The sequence below is a fragment of the Nannobrachium achirus genome (genome assembly GCF_963921795.1).
Source record: "Nannobrachium achirus genome assembly, chromosome: 14".
Taxonomy (NCBI): Eukaryota; Metazoa; Chordata; class Actinopteri; order Myctophiformes; family Myctophidae; genus Nannobrachium; species Nannobrachium achirus.
The window spans coordinates 40,199,003-40,221,217 of NC_137821.1; the positions used below are offsets into that span (position 1 = coordinate 40,199,003).

Genomic DNA, 22,215 nt, shown 5'->3' on the forward strand with positions numbered 1-22,215 from the left:
TTTGAATACACTTTTACTTTTTACTTGTAACAGAGTAGGCTATATTATTTCTACATTGCAGTACTGTATATTGATCATTTTACTTTAGTTTTAACTAAGTAGCCTAAAATATCTGAGTACTTTTTTCTACCACTGTTGGTGTGTGTCTGTCAGTCCGCGCCCACCCTGCACCTATACGAGCAATCGTCACATGACCGCGCATTCCAACCAATGTGCGTGCGCCCGCTCCACGCAGAGACCACCCCGTTCCCTGAACGTGAATCTGCGCGCTCTGCTGCTCCATTATAAATAGCGCCCGAGTTCCGCCGGCGAGTCTTGGTCGTCAGAAACAGCTCAGGGTTGCAGCAGATCAGAACATCCCCCCCACCCCAGTCTTATTTCCTCCATTCTTTATCAGTTTTTTCCCCACCAATCAATAAGAAACGCACGCTTCATCCATCTCCCACTCCCGCACCACCTCTCCACTTGTTTTTTTCGGCGGCCAGTTGCATGCATTGTTCGTCTCCAAAAATGGTTTGCGAGACTAAAATCGTTGCGGACGAACACGATGCTATACCCGGGACCAAAAAAGATTCTATTATCGTGTCCTCCTCGCAGATGTGGACTTCTACTACTTCTTCTTCTCTCTCTTCTTCTCCCCCGGCTCCACTCATTCACCCCGCCGGCGAGGAGGAGCACAAGGAGGATGTTGTTGAGCCCGACGTGAGGAGGAGAGATTCGGTGTTCATTCGCGAGTTCGAGCGCGCGGATAACGTGGAGGTGCTGCGCATCTTCAACGAGGGTATCATGGAGAGGATACCCAACACGGCGTTCAGAGGGCTCCGGCAGCAGTCAAACACCCAGTTCTTATACGCTCTGCTCACATGTAAGTATAAAGTGTCTGTAACATCCTCCCAAATACATCATAGATGATAGCCCACTGGTTCCCAAACTCTGGGTCGGGACTCGGGACCCGTTTGTGGGTCACGGACACATTTGTATGGGTCCCTTTATTTATTCTACATTTTGATGAATTTAATTATTGATTATTTTATTCAAAACATTTTTCAAGAACATTTCCCCAAATAAGCCACATTTTTCATATAAATCAAATTCAATGATTTTTCTAATTAATTTCATGAATAAATACAATAAAAAAATCTAAGAAATTCCATGAATTAGAAAACACATGTTTGAGATTCAAGTAGCCTACAGTGAAAATAGACGATATAGATCTGCTGTTTTCACTAGTTTGGGTCTCGACCTGTAAAGTTTGGGAACCTATAGGCCTACTGTATAGCTTAATAAACGAAAACAATCAACAGACAGTTCTAATATGCTCTCCTCACACAAGTAACACAAATAGCCTACATGTAGACAGCCTACATCCAACACCACAAGTTGTTTCTAATCCTCATAAGTAACAAACACACCCAACGTCTTTTTTCCTCTCACATACATTTTCCCCTTTTTTTCTAATAAACAAAGACAAACTTTACATGAAAGCAGAAGACCAGACACATAAATGAAAATCAGACCAGGACAAATGCGTCCATAAAGTGCATGTTGTTGTAGCCTACTACTACTATAACTATAAATCGCACATATAGGGCTATCCATCATCATCAAGTCACACACATTTTTCACATGTCAAAAACGTAATATTAGCTTCTATTTGTATAAATAATTATAGTAATACAAAATAATAGGGCCACAATAATATTGCGATACATTATGTCGACGTCCTCCTGTCCTGTACACTCGTCCATCATCATATGGTTTATGTGCTTTTACATGTGTTTTCCTCGGCATAACGCCGGTATGTTGTTGATGCTCGTCATGCATGCAACAAAAGGCATGGCCACGCGCACGCAAGTGTGCATGTGGGCTGTATAGCCGGCTATGTGTTGACATGCCGTGAATGAATGAACGAATTCCAGCCCAGGAATGCCCCCCCCCCCCCCCCCCCCCCCCATGAGATGAGAATCGGGGGGAGTGCTGCTTGCGCATACGCACTCCCTCCCTCCCCCACGATTCTCATCACGCACGCGCGTGCGCGCGGTTCCATGTGCGCGCATGCAACCTCGCAGGACACTCCCCGCCCCTGCGGAGCATGCATGCAGCAGCAGCCGTGCACACTTCTCCTCGCAGGCTTTGTTTATGTTTTGTCACATACACATACATAGACCACTTCAATTAGCGACGAAGGATTTACATTACAATATCTTAAAATGTAGTCAATTAGACAACACGTCGTGACAATACAATTACGCACATGCATGTAAATGTGCTATTACGCATTTAGTATGATGTGTTGGTTAAGTGACTTATCACACGTAATTGTGATTCATTTTTAGAAGATAGTTTATTTGGTCATTGGGGTAAATTAATATAATGCGTTTTCCTTTTCTTTCATAGATAAAGTAATAATAATAAAAAAAATAAAAAAACAGACCTAAAAGGTGTAGGCTGAAGCCTAAGCGTATTGTGCCTTTAAACATTTATCGGACAAATAACGTTAACTGGAGTATTAATTAACAAATACGGGGGAATGGAGCACATGGTAGAGTTCCCATAAGGTCACACCACCGCGTTGTGGTGCAATGGAGTGAAAACCCACGGCAAGGCAGGCATCGCACCAAGATGCAACGCAGCATCCATCCATCCACCACCACCACTCAGAGCCTCTGTGCTGCTGTGCGCCCCCCAGTGTAATCACCAATGTACTACACCAATATGTTCTTTGCCAAACAGAAGCTCTTGTCAAATATAGTACTGCTTGTAAAATATGCTCTAAGTCTACAGTAATAACCACTATTGTTAGCTCTACAAGAAAAGCATTTGTTGAATGTGATTATGCTGATTCGTATAAAGGTACACTCATTTTTTTAAAACTTTTGTTTACAAGTGCTTTTCTGATAAATATCTACTGCATAGTACTGTCTTCTATCCGTCTGTCTTTCGATGTTATAGGCTATGAGTTAAAGAGAAGGCACTCAATGGAAATAAGCTTTGCCTTTGCCTTACCTGAGTTTCCTTTTAGTTGACAGTGTACCAGTGAACTGTACTGTCATGAAACTGTACCTTTTCCTAGGCAAAACTTCTAATAAATACTTCAATCAACCAACCAACCAACCAACCAACCAACCAACCAACCAACCAACCAACCAACCAACCAATCAATCAATCAATCAATCAATAGCCATGATGCAGAATTGATTAGAAACCAACTTGTCACCTGGCAAGGTCTTTTCTTCAGGGAATGATGCTTATTTGTCAAATTAGTCAATAGTATGTAGTATAGGCCTATCTAGTCATGAGACTGTCGATACTTGCCAGGGTATGTTCTGAATAAACTGATAGGCTATTTTTGGTTAAACGTGTAAATAATAATGCCACTGTTCTTTCTCTGCTTGTGTTCTGTGTGTGAATTTGAATTCTGCCCAAATCCAACATGTGATTCTCTTTTCTGACAGGTGTCGTTTATTTTTCTTCCATTTCTCCATAGTAATGTGCTTTGTTATGACCAAATCCCTCACCTTGACCTGTTGCGCACCCTTCATTCTCATGGGCGCGCGCTACTACTACAGCAGGACAGTTATCCAAAGTTATCTGGACTATGCGCTGCACACGGACATGGCTGACATAGAGGCATATTACATGAAACCCACAGGTAAGAAGGTCCTACACACAAGATCTCTCGACCCCTCTGTTTGAAGGGTGTGCAACTAGAACAGTGGTTCTCAACCTTTTCAGGCCGTGACCCCCAAAATAATCATATTTTAACTGGGGCCTCGACTCTTAGTGCTCGTCAGGGTGGGGGGCCACCCTGGCGAGCACTAAAAGTTCCATTTTGTGTAACACATTTCTATTGTGAAAATAGCAGATCATTCCTGCCTCTAATATTTGACAATTTGACCAATATTTAATTTGTCATTTAAAGGTATTAAAAATTCCTCAAATTGTCACTTAAGAAATGTGCAGAATACCCTCTATACACTTAAACTGTATGCTGGTTTGTTTACTGTTGAATGAGGAAACAATGTTTCATCTGGGACCCCCCAAAATAATTTGGGGACCCCCCAGGGGGTTCCGACCTACAGGTTGAGAACCTCTGAACTAGAAGATGTGCGCGCGCCCGTGTGTGTGTTCGTGTATGTGTTCGTGTATGTGTGTGTTTATCAGCAGGTAATGCTCGGCCACCAAAGTGTGTTGTTTCGGGGATCGAGGCAAATGGGCCGGTCGTGAAGGCACACGTACCTGAACATGAGCAAACCGTGAACAAACATTACAAGCTTCCAAGATGATACAGCAAAATCCTGAGTTTAACCCAGAGTGTAAAAACTGGGGCACATCTTTACATTCTACGGGTTAAATTAACACACAGGATTTTGCGGTGCACATTTTCATCTCATGAACTGAAACTCTCAACCAACATCACAAAACTTTGTCAGACAGACAAGACAAACGCACGCATGAATGCAAGCACACGCACGTTGAAAACTAGAACGAGGCTAGATATTAAGAGTTTACACAGCCTTCTTCAGGCAGAGGCAAGCAAGCCGTCAAATGTGCAGCGTCTCTCTTTCCTTTGCTCTCTCTAAGCTTTACATGGTGTCGTGGAGCACGCAGGGATATTGATTGCACGGAGGAAACTGCTGATACACTCACTATAACGTGCACTCGGTGTCGTCTAAGCTAATTTCCTCTACTAAGGCTTCTTATTAGAGAAATCAATTGACCTTATAGGAGCTTAAACTATTCATTCTCCTTGAGGGGCGCTAACTCACATGCTTGTGATGCCCGCCACGGTGACAAATTAAGAGAAAAAGTTATGTCGACAGGACATACTATTGAACATACACACATGCACTCTCCCGCTCAACGTGTGTGAATGAACCTCTTATAGGATCATTTGTCCCCTGCAAGGCCAGCACAGGTGGGTAAAGAAAGGCAGGCATTGGTTAAGCCCTGTCAAGTGACCACCGCGCCAATAACACCCGCCCAGCCAGTCACAACCACAACCATTCACACACACACACGCGCTCACACACGCACACAAATGCTCGCAGTCTGACACTGGCTTGGTAATCCACAGCATACACAATTGCAATTTAGCATTCCCATTATTGCTGGCAGGCTGGGATGGTTTAGAGGGGTCAGGCACCAGTGCCTCTGGACAATGCTAATGACTACAGCCATGCAGACAGAATGGGCCCAACAGGGAAACCCACCTGGGCTCAGCCACGTAGGCCTGGTGCAGAGCGTCTGTGTTTATGTGTGTTTATGGGCAGTGGTTCAAGGACCCCCAAATGATATGTGCTTGGCCGCAAAACCCCCGTTTGAGACAACTTTGTGCCAGCAGGTAGCCCCTATGAGAGAAGATCTGAAAGAATACCAGATTTAAAATTGATGATTGTGTTTTGTTGCATTGTGGTTGTATCTTTGGTAGGTTTGTCTGGCAAAGAGCGACAGGCTCACAGTCTGCATACAATATTTAAAGGGTTATGTTTTGTTAATTGTTTCATTCTAAAGAGTATTATGTTCATGGTCCAAAGTCTAGCTGTTGTTTCAGAAACCCTTCCACCGCAACAAAGAGAGAGAGAGAGAGAGGGATGTGTGTGTGTGTGTGTGTGTGTGTGTGTGTGTGTGTGTGTGTGTGTGTGTGTGTGTGTGTCCATGCAGTGAGCTCATCAGCGGGTGTCCTATAAATGAGCAGTGGTGTAAAGTAACTAAGTACATTTACTTAAGTAATGTACTTGAGTACAATTTTTAGGTATTTGTACTTTACTTGAGTATTTCCAATTTCCAATACTTTTACTCCTACTAATCTACTCCACTACATCTCGGGTCCAAATATTGTTCTTTTAGTCCACTACATGTATTTGAAAACTTTACTCACTAGTTACTTTTAAGTAGCCTACATTTTGATGCCAACACATTCATACTTTCACTCAAGTACATTTTGAATATTGGACTTTTAAAGGTAACGGTAAGAGCACCTCTACATTGCAGTATTGATACTTTTACTTAAGTAACAAATGTGAGTACTTTTCCCACCACTATAAATGAGAATACATGACAAGTGTGCATGCTGCTTTAAGCTAGCTCATGACGCCAAGGCAATCCAGACTTCCAGTTGTGTGACAGGAAGCTGATCCCCAGGAGGCCTGACGCTATTACACAGTACCACTCTGGGTATCAACCGTCTGCATGCCTTGACAAGCAGATCAATGCTCTCATCTCCTCTGTGAGTTTGTGTGTGTGCGAGCGCGTGTGTGTGTGTGTGTGTGTGTGTGTGTGTGTGTGTGTGTATGCGCACGTTCACAGTCACACCTTTACTATGCGAGGGCTTAGGTGTAATTAATGTAATTAGTAATAACTCCTATAAAGAAATAGTCCTCAGAGCGCTCTCAATAACAAAAAAACGCATAACTAGTTTGAGGCAAGACCCAAATTCAGAGTGAACATTTTTAACTCAAATATTTGCTTCTGGGGGTCCCCGGAACAAAATATTTTAAGATGGGTGTCCGTGGCCAAATGCATATCATTTTGGGGGTCCTTGACATGACAAAATTTGAGAACCACTGATAAACTGCAACATACGTTTTTCAGAAAACTGTTAGGATTTAGAAGACATTTTGTAGAATCGGCCTCTATCAGTGGTTCTCAAACTTTGTCATGACAAGGACCCCCAAAATGATATGTATTTGCCCGTGGACCCCCATTTCAAAATATTTTGTTCCGGGGACCCCCAGAAGCAAATATTTGAGTTAAATGAATGAATTTGGGTCTTGCCTCAAGCCAGATGCATTGTAAACATAACAGCCACTGACTCCTCCTCCTCCGATCTGCCCCCCACCTCCTTTTGGAACCAATCAACCAGCCAACGATTGCTGCTCCATCAATCTTAGATCAATCAATACGCGTCATCAGAAGCCGTGTTAATGGCTAAGGGTACATCTGGTGAGGGGAATGGGATATGGCAGAACGGAAAAAGGTGAAAAGAGGACAATAAACTCATCGTGAAACGCAATTCAACGCTTTTATCTACGATCCAATAGAGAGACATCAGGCTCGTGAATGCATATACCGGCGGTAGTATAGGTTTCCTTTTTGGCATGGCTCGTAAAACAGCAATAATTTAACGAGATTCAACAACAAGGGAGGAACTCCATTTGAAATGTGGGCTATGATGGGAGGTGTGGATTATATCCTATCTATGCTGTGTGTGGGGGCGAAGGTGAAATTATAGACACTGCCTCTGGTATTCTTGGCCTTTAAATGAGTCCAGGGTCAGCCTCAACCCGGTCTAGACAAGGAAGCAGTATATAATACCTACTGCCTGTGTGTGTGTGTGTGTGTGTGTGTGTGTGTGTGCGCGTGCGTGCGTGCGTGCGTGTGTGATAGAGAGACACCTCTGTTCCAGAGGACAGGGAGCTGTTTCCTTCACCGGTACCTGCTGCACTTAAATTAGCTCTGAGTAAAAGGGAGGGTCAGACAGAAACGGAGAGAGAGAGAGAGAGAGAGAGGGAGGGGGTCGTGGGTTTGCGAGAGGGGACTAAAGGGAAGTGAGTAATGGATAGAAAATGGGAGCATTGAGCATGGGGGAGGGGGGTTGCGCCTCATATCTGAGTACGTGTGTTTAGGAGAGATTAGATAGAGAGATCTAATGAGAAAGAGAGAGGGAAATAAAGAAAGAGTAAGAGAGAGCGAGAGATCGCAAGAAAGGGAGAGCTTACAGACAAAGGGGGTCCCCCAGGGAGACATCTCTGCCTTGTCAGCTGAAGCACCTCGGAAAACACAAAATTAATTTTCCCTCCCTCCCTCCCTCCCTCTCTCCCTCCTTCCCTCCTTCCTTCCTTCCTTCCTTCCTTCCTTCTTTCCTTCCTTCTCCCCCTCCCCCCAGCGTGCATTCTTTCCTCCACTTCTAAACCTTCATCTCTCTCGACATGCCTCACATTCTCAGCATCCCACTTTGCCCTCTGAAAAAAAGAGAAAAACGCTACACCTCCCCAGTCCCCACCTCCATCTCCTCTTTCTTTCTCGCTCATTGCGCTTCAGACTGTGGAGGGGTGTGTGTGTGTGTGTGTGTGTGTGTGTGTGTGTGTGTGTGTGTGTGTGTGTCTGTGTGTGTGTGTGTGTGTGCGTGTGTTTGCACGTGCAAAATGGGTTATCCTTTATCCTGTGGAAAGAGGAAGTGATGCCACATCCCGGCCAAGGAAACTGTTGTGGGATATAACAATCATAATAATCATAATAATAATTTCCTTTTTTTTTTATGTGTAAATTGTTTATTTACCAGAGAAAGTGGCCTGTTGTCGAGTGGCGACGTGTGAGCCACCACGGCTAGCTTGCATGTGAGCCTTGAGAAGGGCCATGTGGTTTCCATTGAACCCTGCAGCGTAGATCACATCTGGGTTGAGAGTCAGGTTCTGCGTCCGTGTGCAGGGGCGTCACAAGGGGTAGGAAAGTGGGACTGAGTTACCGGGGCCCAAGGTGGAGGGGCCCTAATAACTTTATCTATTGAAAAATAGCAGATATACAAGCTCACAGCGCGGCACCGAGTGCCGCGCTGCGAGCTTGTAGATCTGCTATTTTTGAAAAGTTGTGAAAATGTGTGAAAATCTTTGAATATATGTATTTTTTAAGCGAACATTTCTAACTCAAATTTTGCTTCTGGGGGTCCCTGGAACTAAATATTTTGAGATTGGGGTCCGTGGCCAAATACATATCATCTTGGGGGTCCTTGACATAGGTTTCTTGCACACATTTTCACGATTTTTCAAAAATAGCAGATCTACAAGCTCGCAGCGCGGCACTCGGTGCCGCGCTGTGAGCTTGTATATCTGCTATTTTTCAATGGTTAACATTCATGGGGGGCCCGCAGTGAATCCTTGTACCCAGGGCCCAGAATTTGGTGTGACGCCCCTGTCCGTGTGTAACCTCACACTAGAGTTAGGGGGGAGGGGCGGGCGTCCGGCCGTGGAGAGAGGACCTGGCCTGCAGCGGGAAAAAGACAAGTCAGAAAAGAGTCAATCTAATCGTAGATCCGCCACATGTGAAGTGATAGATAGACCAAGGCTGTAAAATTGTACATGAAGGTGTTGCCCCTCAATGATGAATGCGTCTATAGCTAATGGAGTTGCAACAGGGAAAGATGCACGGTCCGTGTGTGTGTGTCTATACTCGTGCCCGTGACTACAACATAAATGACAATGGATCGATCTCCTGGGAATGCGAACTGGGCGTCATATAGGCCAGTGCAACAGCACTAGCTGCATTGTATATCCATGCCTAGATTCACAATAATTATCATGCAGTGATTGCATTGTTGCGCGTATTTGTTGGCGTACTGTATGCCATACTTCCACGTTCATGTATGTGAACATGCATTGTGTTTGTGTCCTCCCTCCTCTTGCCCTCATTCATCAGTGAGCGGTGACAAGAAGGAGAAAATGCTGATGTGTGGACTTTGAGAGTCAGATCCATACACCCAGCATGCACTCTGATCCCCAGGGGAGAGGCTCTGTGTGTGTGTGTGTGTGTGTGTGTGTGTGTGTGTGTGTGTGTGTGTGTGTGTGTGTGTGTGTGTGTGTGTGTGTGTGTGTGTGTGTGTGTGTGTGTGGGGGGGGGGGGGTTATTGTGGGCAGAGATATTGTCATCCCTGGCAACGCTTAAATCGCTCATTAACACATGACAGATTTGGACTAAGAGCTTATGTGGTATGCCTGATTTTTACACTTGGTTACGCGTTGTGTCTTGCAATGAAAATAAATAGGTGATATACAAGCTTGCAGAACTGCTATTCTCGGTGTGCGCCACTGGTGCGCGACTAAGAATAAATCAGGCGTTACACTTTCAGCTAAGAAGCAAAGATAGGAGAACCACGGCTATAGCCACTAAAATTGAAGGCGCGCAAAGACTCCTCGTTCCCTTTCCTTTGAACACAAAACGAATAACACAAGAGCACATCTTCCTGTATTGTCTTTCACCCTCCGGCACACACACATGCACATGCGTGCACGCATGTACGCACACACACAGAAGAAAGCCACTAATGAGGGGCTTCCACCCACAGAGTGCTGTTTGGGACCGTGCTTGGCTTAACCACTTAATTACTTTGTTACAATATAGCCAAAACAGACAATCTAGAAATGTTCGTAGTTCTTTTTTAAATGTTACAATATATAGGGATGCCAAGGTTAATATGGTTAACCCACATGAACCGTAATGTCCCTATTCTGTAAAATCTGTTCGGCCAAGACCTTTGTTAAGGAGGGGAAAAGGGGGGACCAAGTATATCTCCTGGGGGAGATATACTTACAGGGTTTAAGTAACAGAGAAGTGAACTACTGCACAGTGAAGTCGTGTCACGGTCTAGACTAAATGCTTATCAACTGAATTAGCCCTCTAGCTTTCATCTGGGGGGAAAGACCATAATCTCATTAGACAGCATACACAGCGTGTGACTATCTGTGTGTGTGCGCGCGCGCGTGTGTGCACGGCTCACATCACAGTCACACACCGTATTTAACACTCCCACACTCATATCTATTGAGTTCCTGTTAGATGAAACGAGACCCATCACATTAAGAAAACAATAATCAAATTTCTGCCATTCATACAAGTCCTTGCAAATTATGCTCAGTAGTGCCTCATCTCCCTCTTGTTCTCTTGCTTTGAGTGTCGTCTGCTCCCTCCCCCACCTGTGTACGTGTGGTATATTCTACCCATTATGGATGCTGGTCAACCCCCCACCCTGTTCCCCTTCTGGCCTGGTCACTGATCATTTCAAACCCACCTCTGTTACTGTTAATGAGAGTGGGTGCTCCGCTCTCTCGGAGAGGACCAGATTACTTCTCCTCCTTGTTGTCTCCCATCCTCTGATATTTTTCTTTTTTTAATCAAAAGTCTTAACCCAGAGAGGGAGCTTTGCTGACCAGGTCTTTTTCCATCCTCGCCCCGCTGCACACACGCTACAGGCATTCACACCCCTGAGATGTCTAGGGGGCGATCACACTGAGATGCCAGAATCGCTTTGCCAGCAAAATAAAACCATTGTTTTCCTATGGTACTGCCATGTGCATCTTTTTCTAGTAGTTTTAGACGCTAAGTTACAATATTCTCTACTTTTCGGCACAATAGGCAGTCGTCATTGTCACACAGCACCAGCTCAGTGGCTTTGTGGTTAGAGTGTCCGGCTGTCCGCCCTGAAATTGGGAGGTTGAGGTACAGTACGAACCCCGGTCGTGTCATACGAATTACGGGGACCCCCCCCAAAAAATGGGACACAGTGCCTCCCTGCTTGGCACTCAGCATCAAGGATTTAAGTCCCTGCGACATACTAGCGTCATGTCCAGGGGGTGTACTTGTACGTCAAGCTGCCTCACGCTACAGAAACGGCAAGGCTTACTTACTTATTGTCACACATCCCAGGCAGCCAATTAAGCAGTGGGCTCTACCACTTTACCATTTGCTTTCTGTTTTGATGCAGGTAAAAGATGTGGTAGGAATGTTGGGAAATGGTAAATGCAGATACAGTACGTTTGATATAAGCAGTATTTAATTATGAAGAACTACGTATTTATATATTTAAATGTCACCCCATTATTCAAATACTTATTTATATATCCAATAGCACCGCAATGGAAAAAGCTTGATGCCTGCATGATTTAATCCTATTTTCTAAGCGCGTTTTGCCTGATGCACTTGTAGCAACTGCTGCTGTTAGCTGTGGCCAATGAGAATTTAGGAGGCTTGCTCAGGGGCAAACTGGCAATAACCAGAGTGATGAGAGAGCGTTGCATGCTGTGTGATACATATTTGCTGTCTAGTCTTACCAAGAGCGGCGGGCGTTTGTAAACAGGAACCATAAGTTGTCAAGTCACAAGACATACCGCTGACCTTTTGGCTCACATCACCATCCACTAGGGCAGGCAGACAGAAACAGGACGGGGGAAGATTTGGCTTCCTTCAGAGATTACTCTGACCATTACAATTAAAGAGAAGCTTACAAAGAGCGAGTGTGTGAGCGTTCAGTGTCTGTCCCGAGGGACTGTTGGCTGTTTCGTGCACGTAACCTGCGACCTGTCGGTTACAGAATCTCTCTGATCACCAGGCCAGGGCGAAGCTGCCCTCCTAAAAGCAGCAGACAGACACATTAGTCAGTCTGTGCTGTTCTGTATCCACACACAAAAAGGGCATTTATGTGTGTGCGTGTCTGTGTACAGCATGTGTGCACAAGTGTGACAGAGAGAGAGAGACTAACTCGACCTTGCTCCATCTGTCTGACCCACCCCGACCGGCTCCCCTCAGCCCTCCTCCAGCCTGTCTCCATGCAGGTGAGCCAAAATTGACCAGCCGTGAAAGCAGTTACACAATACACGCACACCAATACACAGCAGAAGAAAACAAAGCCTGTAGCACTGTGCTCCACGGCCCAACCCCTCCACATCTTCATTTCTGCACACTGCACGCCTTCCACAAGTTGTTGAGCAAATGGTGCAGAGACGTGGTGGTCACGTATCACATAAAAGACGTTTTGCGAGCCAAACCTTGCTCGTCACCTCCTCCTCTCTTTCTGCTTTGTTTTTATCCTGCTGTCTATATGTCTCTCTGTCTCATCCGATCTTCAGGGAGAGACATCAGAGGTGGGAGATGACAATGACAGCTTATCGGTGCTGAGCGCCGCTATAACCGCACGCAGAGGGGGAGACGTCAGATGTCAGATGAGACGTCAGATGTCAGATAGGGCAGATGTGAGGTTCCTTGAGCCACAACATCAGGAGACGTAGCATTAAGTAATGCACAGGCAAGCAGGCAGACACACACTCACACTCACACTCATGCACGCACGCACGCACGCACGCACACACACACACACAAGCACAGTTGCCGTGCGTGCCTTCCTATGATGTCCTGATTTCTGGCACAGGGCTCAGTTCAAACAGATGGTCAGGGCAGCTTTATGGACACGTACCCCCACCCACTCCACAGACACACACACACACACACACACACACACACACACACACACAGACACTGGCAGAGTACATGGCAGACCTGACCTCTCGATATCAAAAAGAAGGCGTGTTACTACCTCTATGCTGGATTGGAGGAAAAGACCAAATTGACAGAGAATCCCCTCCCTTTACCTGCTGTTTATTGCCACCACATGACTCAAAGAACATCTCTGGTAGGCCAATTTGATTACATGCAAGAGAACGAAGATTAGACAGGTTCTAATAACGGCCTGGCGTCCCTGTGGATCCCTGAGATTCACGTTGATGTCATATTGATGATGTAATTTTGATGATGCCAGTCTTGCCCCAGAAAAGTCTTGTTTCCTGCATTATGTCACTGGTTCCAGTGTGGGAGGAGGGTGTGTCATTGACACGCATCGTACTCTGGATTTGTATGTGTGTGTGTGAGAGAAAGAAGTAGAGTAAAGGGGAGAGAGGACCCGATTTGGGGGAATGACGCATTTGTCCCAGGTAGGGCGGATGGAGGTTTTAAGCTTTGGGCTGGAAAAGGAATCAAACAACTAAAAGATGTATTTGGCAAAAATAAGACTCTGCTCTCATTTGAAGAACTTATGGCTAAATGTAATATTCCTAGAACACACCTGTTTACATTTTTCCAACTCAGGGACTTTATAAATGTTAAACAAGCACAGTCTCTGACGATTCCTCCTCTGTCGATAATAGAAAGAGCTCTCATCAGGAAACCCTTTGAAAGGGGCATCATATCTGGGTTTTATACCCTCCTGGTGGACTTCTCACCTGAAACATCTGAATCTAGATTTAATGCCTGGAACTCTGATTTACAAGGGGAACTAACAATGGATGAGTTTAACACAGCCTGTGAGGAGGCTCAAGCACAGACTAGTAATACTCGTTTAAAACTGCTGAAATATAATTGGTTGATGAGGGTGTACATCACACCAGAAAAAATGAACAAATTTAATTCTAATATCCCGGACACTTGTATCAGATGTAACGATGATAAAGGCACCCTGTTCCATTGTGTGTGGGCATGTCCAAGAATAAAGGAGTTTTGGGAGGAGGTTAGAAAGGAGCTACAACGGATACTACTTATTAACATTGAGCTAGATCCAAAACTCTTCTTATTAGGCCTTTACCCGATCGGCCATAGGATAAGAAACAACTAGATAAAATTCCTGGATCTTGGGTTCCTACAAGCCAAAAGGGCCCTCTCATGGAAAAAGACAGGGAAACCTAGCATCGCTCAGTGGTTTAAGGAACTGTCTTTGTGCCTTCCATTAGAAAGAGAGGAGAGAAAGTGTGTGCACGAGTGTGTGCATGCATACAGGTATGTGAGTGCATAGTGTTATAGAGCATGGGTAGGAGGAGGACTCGTGTTTGTTTTCTGCTAGTTGCTATCTGACTGCCAGTCATGTGAAAAGGAATGCTTACTTGTATCTATCAACGAAACAGATGGGATGTTAGAACAAATATACTTGAAGTGGCCAGAAGGGCATGGCACAAATATTGCGCACAACACACACACACACACACACACACACACACACACACACACACACACACACACACACACACACACACACACACACACACACACACACACACACACACACACACACACACACACACACACACACACACTAATAAATGATGAGAACCTGGCTTTCCACACAGAGGAAACGGAATGACTCGAGAAAATATAACCGGTGAGAACAAGTTCATTCTGTTTACCAAAAAGAACCTGCGCCTTTGAACAAAGACTCAACACTACAATCAGTGCCTTCCCCCCTCCATGATTATAAGAATGACATTGTAAAATTGGAGTGTTCCTACTTTCTACCAAATCTGGTGGCTGAGCATCATCTGCTGAAATGTGTGTGTCTGACTATGCCTGTCTGTCTGATTTATGCTGATGTGTGCCTGGCTGGTGTTTCACGTTGTCCTGTTACTGTACCTGTCTGTTTGTCTACCACCACTCTGTGCATTTACTCTGAAGTGTGCTCTGACATGGAATGAAAGGAAATAGCAACAGATAGTTGTAACATGCCTAACAATTTCTACCCCTGTCTATGGTATGGTTTCCCCTGCAGTTTGTGTGTGTTTCTAGTACCATACGTTTCACTGTCACCGTATGTTCTCTCACAGGCTCTTGAGTCTGAGATATAAGCGACATCCGAGTCGTTCAAGTAATAGTATGGGCTTGTTGTGTGGCTATTAATGCAACTTAATGGCAGTCAGTCATTGGTCACTGCTTTCCTCATATGTCTTGTCCCTCTGTCCTCTTTTCTATCATCTCTCCTTCAATTCCGAGCATTTAAGCTGTCGTAACATGATGTGATGCTGTTTACGGGAACGGAGGCTATTCGTTGTGTCTTTAATTTTCTGATGCAAAGTGTTCTCTCGTGCCGTCTCTCCACCCACCCACCTCATTTTACTCATCGATTCTAATGTCATTTTATTTCCAGAGGCCATTAATGGAGCGTATTTGGCTAAGTGGGCCTGCCTGACCCCTGTGCCATTAGGGTAGATTTGCGAGGCTTGTGCTGTTTGCATTATGAGCGGTGACACAAAGCATTCTCATTGAGTTACTCTGGAATAGTCTAAATATGAAAATTCTGTCATTACTACTCGCATTAAAGGACAATTTCACTCATTTTCAACATATGTTCATATAATTGTTCCTCAATATCGCTATTATAATATGGTACAATTGCTGTGTCCACAGTCCTCGTATGATGCACAAACAGAGTAGAAAATAACCATACCATCTTATGATGAGCATTAGTATAGACCAATTATTATTATCATTACGTCAGTTCAAAGACACACCCAATTTAAGGGGTTTGCCAGTGAAATGTCACAGCAGCTTTCTCCCAAAACAACTTAAGACGATGGTGTAGAAGATCTTTGGGACGTTAAGCACTTGAACCCTAGCATTCCTATTCTAGGACGAACGTTCTGTGAAATTAGAAGATCTACAAGCTCACTACAAGCGTTGCAACGAAAAGTGGCGGACCAAGTATAGATAACTGGGGAACCCAGTCAAGAAGTATATACTGTGTAGGGTTTAAGTGATTAAGTAAGCTTGACATGTTTTGAGTGAAATGTCTTGTTGGCTACCAAGTATACAAAATGGTTTTTGCTTGCTGACTTCCTGCCAAAACCTAACACCCTGGATGCCCTCTGTTTTTCCCCTCTGTCAGGATCCTGTTTCTGGGTGGCAGTGTTGGAGGGCCGCGTGGTGGGCATTGTGGCAGCGCAGGGCCGCGAGGACGACAACACGGTGGAGCTGCGTCGCATGTCGGTGGACACCCACTACCGCGGCAAGGGCATCGCCAAGGCGCTCGGCCGCCGCGTCCTGGAGTTCGCCGTGCGCAACAACTACGCCGCCGTGGTCCTGGGCACCACCGCCGTCAAGCTGGCCGCCCACAAGCTGTACGAGTCGCTGGGCTTCCGCCTGACCAGCCAGAGCGAGGACTACCGGCTGCCCGGCATGAGCCGCTCGCCGCTCGAGAGGCTCTTCTTCCAGATCCGCTACAGCCGCTACCGCTTGCAGCTCCGCGAGGAGTGAGAGAGGGACGCCAGGAGAGGGAGAGAGAGAGAGAGAGAGAGAAAGAGCGCTTGTGAGAGAGAGCGAGAGGGGGAGAGAGAGGATGGAGAAAGGGAGATGGAAGAAAGAGAGGGACAGAGAGAACCAAGACCCTCCTTGACCTGCCGTGACCAAGTCCTCTTCCTCTGACAGCTTTTATTTATTTTGTATCGTTAAGAGTTTACCTCTACTACTTCTACCACTCCTCTAGCATTTTAGTTTTTTAACTTACTATTATGATTTTGTTGTTGTTGTTTTGTTTTATACTTTTTTACATAAGAGTTTGTTTTCCCCCCACATATATATAAGTATTACCCTCACCACCACTCACACTTTTCTTATCATTCTTATCATAAGAAGACAATAGATCTGGACACAGTATACATGACATCGCCGTCCCATACCAGTGTAACTGACCTCCTCAAATAAGCCCCTCCTCCTCACGTGACCTGAATCAATATTCACGGTCATTATTATCCCCCACCAACCCCCTCTTCTTTACCCCTCTCCCATTAACTTAAGCGACCCCCGACCCCCTTAGGCTTGATCTATACTTGGTTGCACGCCGGTGTGGCACACAGAAAATAGCCGGTGTACAAGCACACGACATTTGGAGATCTGCTATTTCTGGTGCATGACGACACCAGTGAGCAACCAAGTATAACAGGGCTTTTACTTGCCTCTAGTTTTACCCGCCCAGCCCCGTGTTCCACAAACTTCAGGGAGTAGAAGGAATATGGGAGGATGGATAAAGGGCTGGATGAATAGCGAGGGGGTAGATATAGGTCCCTGGAGCGAGACAGCCATAAATAGTGTGTGTGTGTGTGTGCATGTGTGTTGTGGTGTATTCAGTGGCCCAATTATGTGTGTGTGTGTGTGTGTGTGTGTGTGTGTGTGTGTGTGTGTGTGTGTGTGTGTGTGTGTGTGTGTGTATGCTTGGCGAATGGAGCACCATCATAAACACACAAACATAATTTGGCCTTTCGCCCAGCCATTACAAGACACCATATTGAAGCACAGCTAGCGTCTGGAGCTAATTCCCACACCGACAGATAAAAAGGGGGACAGGAGGACAGACACGTGGACGCGGTGTCCCGCATTGGACGGGACACCCCGCGGCACGGTGCATCTCCGACTCTCTGTCCTCTGTCCTCGGTTAATAGTATTATTATATCTCCTTCTATCCTCTCATTCATCCGCCCCTGGCATACGTCGCCCCTTACCATTCCCCTTTTTTGTCTCTTTGGAACGGCGGAGAGAGCCTCTGATTGGTTAGGGATGACAGGAGGGTGGAGATATGTCGCCGCGACGTTGCACAAGACAGAACCCCTCCTCCACCTTACAATATAGATGCATGTCTGAGCTTAGGCTTTGCATGCATGTGTGTGTGAACTGTGTGTGTGTTGTTCAGAGAGAGAGAGTGTGCGTGTGTGTGAGAGAGAGATAGATTGTGTGTGTGTGTGAGAGAGGATCAGAGTGTGCGCGTGCTTGACGGGGGGTTGTGGTTAACGTTACTCCGAAGTGTGTGTGTGGTGACGTTAAACTATTCCTGATTTAAATCACATATTTGCTGCATGATTACAAATGCATCTTTCCTTGCTATAAGTCAAGTATTATCTAACGAAGTTAACAATAATGGTTTCTACGAGTGCTTATAAATTGTTTACTGATGATTGAAAGCAAGTTAAATTCTACCATTTTGAAAGTGTTTGGTATTTGATTGCGAATCATTTTATAACTGAAAAACGATATTACTACGTACGTTGTAGTAATACTGTCAATGTAAAAGATGTCGTTAACACAGCGACAATTACAAAGTAGCACCAATTTACACAGCGTATACTCGATCCAGGTTATTGGGGTGCAACTTGGGTAACACGTGACTACTAGCAATATTTGCGAACCTACAGTACATAACTGAGCACAAAGAGCAACAATGAAATATATCAATATTATATTGGAATTAGTATTATCCCTCTATGTATATATATATAACATATATACGGTTGAAAACTCATGTAGCAAATGCCCCCCCTCCCCCCCTCAAAGAAAAGAAGATCTCCTGTAACATCTATATTTTCATCTCCATCCTCCTCCCAAAGAACCAGCAGAAGTAAAGAAACAACCACCACTTTGAGCCTAAGTTGTTTTGTACTACTTGTATAAAGTAAAAAAAAAGAAAACGGAAAATGGTGACCAAAAAAAACACAAAGATTAAAAAAACAAAAAAAAAAATAGATTTCTAACATAAATGTCATGAAATTACCACTGACTGACCCTTCTTTCCTTCCTTACCATCCCGTTCCTGACATTTCCCCCCCGAATCTCCCATTCATGAATCTGACTGCAACCCTGGGCTAGACCCCCCCAGAACCTCCATTTGAAATCCTGCCCACCCTCCATTTGACCCTCGACCTCCCTCCCTCGCCCCAGACCCTAACCCAACGTCCAGACCCTAACCCAACGTCCAGACCCTAACCCAACGTCGAGACCCTAACCCAACGTCAAGACCCTAACCCAACGTCCAGTCCATTTCTGCATGCGGCCACAGAGCCTTGCTGTGCTGCTTTTTTTTATTCCATTTGGAGCTTGTTGAAACCCCCCCCCCCCCCCACCCCCAGACTCCGCCCCTTAATGTGATGTCATCTAAGCAGTGTGGCGTTAAACTTTGCAACTACAGTATATAGGATGGGAAAATGTCAAATGCGAGGACAATGCACGGCTGTGTGCCTGTTTGTTTTGTGTGTGTGTGTGTGTGTATATGTGTATGTGAGACAGAGAGAGAGAGACAGACTGTGAACGTGTGTGTGTGTGTGTGTGTGTGTGCGTGCGTGCGTGGATGTGTGCGTGCGTGCGTGTTTGGAGTTGGTGCAGACATAGGATACACTCACCAACCATAGCACTGCCTCGATGACATCATGCCTGCCAACCAACCGTAGAATGCAAAAGCAATGCAAATGTGGCATGCCTCTGTACCCAATGTGTGTACGGTGCCTGCCCTGGAAAAGTATAGAAAAACAAATCTGATACATATACATGTATATGTATATGTATATATAAGTATATCGTCACTGTTGGGCAGAAACCTTGTATCTCCAAGTTTCAAATGTGTAACTTTTTTTCACAAAGCCCTGCTTCACCATACAAGGCTGTTGCACAAAAGTAGTGAAAACAGCAGATCTACAAGCACACAACGTGTGAGGCGTTGTGTGCTTGTAGATCAGCTGTTTTCACTAGTTTAAAATGATAAATACAAAACAGACGGTTTTGGACATACAAGGTTTCCACCCGACAACGACGATATATATATATATACTTACACAGAGAAGAGAAGCTTCTTTTTTAAATGAACATATAACAGAAATGTGTTTCTGAGAAAAAAATATATATACTGTTTTGCATGAAAATGTGTCTTTGAATGCAAATGTGAATTTTAGATGAGGAGACACTCCTATCACAGTGGAATCGCAGACTTGTCATGTCGCTTTTCTTTTTTCTTTTTCTTTTAAATTTTAACAATTTAGAATAGTTATTTTTGATTCTCTGTGATCACGATGGGGTGTGGATGTGAAATCCTTGAGTAAAAGCCTCTGGGTGATGATGACTGCCGGACAGTGTTCTGTTAAACCAAGCTCAGTTGAGGATCCCAATGGCCTCGCAAATACTAAGATCATCAAGTGATGCAAAAACAGAGAACAGCATGTAACATAAAACCCACCACGCCAGACAAACAAGCAAACCGGTCTATTTGTGTGTTGTGTGCGGAACTGCGGATACAGGATACGTGGGTTTTAGTCCATGGGCCAGAAGAGTTGTCGGTATCAAAAAGGTGGCAAAGGTTACCATGCATTTTTGAAAAGCTCTATATCTGTAGATTACATTTTGGTATGATAACCCTTTCTTAGACACAGCTAAATTGGTGTTATCAGCCGCTAGAGTTGGTGTCCCATTAACTTTACATTACAGGGAAAAAAAGCAAAAAATTAATCTGCTTTAAGTAGCATAAGAGGGGTCAAACTAGGGGGTTTTCATGTTGCTGAATCCATTGCAAGCATCTGTTTTGCACGAAAAACATTCCTGGGGCTAAAACAGCCCCCACAAAAGTGTTAAAAGTGATGACTCATCACTTTTCATCACTAAACCATAGTCTTGTGGGACAGTTTTTAGCTTTTTTTGTGCAAAACAGATGCCTGCAATGGATTCAGCATCATGAAAACCCCCTAGTTTGACCCCTCATATGCTACTTAAAGCAGATTCATTTTTTGCTTTTTTTTCCTGTAATGTAAAGTTAATGGGACAACAAATCTATAGGCTGATAACACCAATTTAGAAGGGTTATCATACCAAAATATAATCTACAGATATAGAGCTTTTCAAAAATGCATGGTAACCTTTGCCACCTTTTTGATACCGACAACTCGTCTGGCCCATGGACTATTTGGGTTAAACCACTTGACACTATGACAAATATCAAAAATAGTTGATGTTATTTTCTGTATTTTCGTTAAAGGACAACTTTGTTTTTTTTACAACAAGGGTTCATATTTTAGATAGTTATTAAAGAAAATAAAAGATGAGTGTTAAAATGTTTTCATTTACTTCTTTCTATCGCTTTAGTGATTTTAACGATTTTGATTTGCATGCATGCCCCGAGCACAAATTGAACATTGTTCTATGCATTTAATTTAAGGTGCTAAGAGTTGTCAATGCTGCTCTCAGAGCACCTCAAATTATATGCATAGAACAATGTTCAATTTCTGCTCGGGGCATGCATGCAAATCAAAATCGTTAAAATCACTAAAACGATAGAAAGAAGTCAATGAAAACATTTTAACACTCATCTTTTATTTATTCTTATGACTATCTAAAATATGAACCCTTGTTGTAAAAAAAAAACGAAGTTGTCCTTTAATGTAATGTTTTACATTATACGCTTGAGGGGAAGATTTGCCCTAAAGAGCAACATGATTAATGTTCAGGTAGAGGTTGGAGTGTCTATGACGTCATAATTTGAAAGGTCACATGGTCCAACCTCCACCAACTATAAGAGCCATGTATCCCATGCAGGCATGCACACAACACTAAATCCTTGGCTGCTTGCTTCAGTGTAAGATGTTCTAGGGAAGAGCACAAACTAAATGGCCAACAGTGTAAACGGATAGCTTTTGAAATTGTATCCTGACATTGATTTCCTTTTTTTTTATATTGTGAGATTGGCATAACTCCCTTCACACCACAATGGGCGAATGGTGATGTCAGGTATACAGCAAGCTGTTGGGATGCTCAAATTTGCCAGGTCAAAAGACACTGTCTACAGAAACCGCGTCTAAAACCCTCTCCTCCCTTCATTCAAGCCACGTCAAACAAGACACAGTATATGAGGGAACTTGCTCTCAGCAATTGGCAAATTCTTTATTATATTTTTGATTTGAGCCGATCTGAGATTTGCCCTCCAAATTCCTACGACGTGAAATTGCGGCTCAATGTGTTCTCGTTCTAGGATTTGGGTGAAGTTAGACACAGGTATACTGATCCCTGCATTGACCAGAGAGGTTGAGAGTGAGAGCTGCGGCTTTTGGATAGCTAAGCTGCCAAGCTAGAATGTAGCCCACTGCTGTGGTCTGGATCTAGTGGAAGAAT

The 22,215-nt window shown here is 44.4% G+C and overlaps 1 protein-coding gene across 1 annotated transcript; it reads left to right on the forward strand.

Moving 5' to 3' along the window:
• Positions 1–489: 489 nt before the first annotated feature.
• Positions 490–16,557, forward strand: nat8l (N-acetyltransferase 8-like; the record flags this gene model as incomplete). Its single annotated transcript, XM_080742148.1, has 3 exons — positions 490–865; positions 3,488–3,652; positions 16,190–16,557. The coding sequence occupies 3 exons, from the start codon at positions 490–492 to the stop codon at positions 16,555–16,557; spliced, it is 909 nt and encodes a 302-aa protein (XP_080598274.1).
• Positions 16,558–22,215: the final 5,658 nt, after the last annotated feature.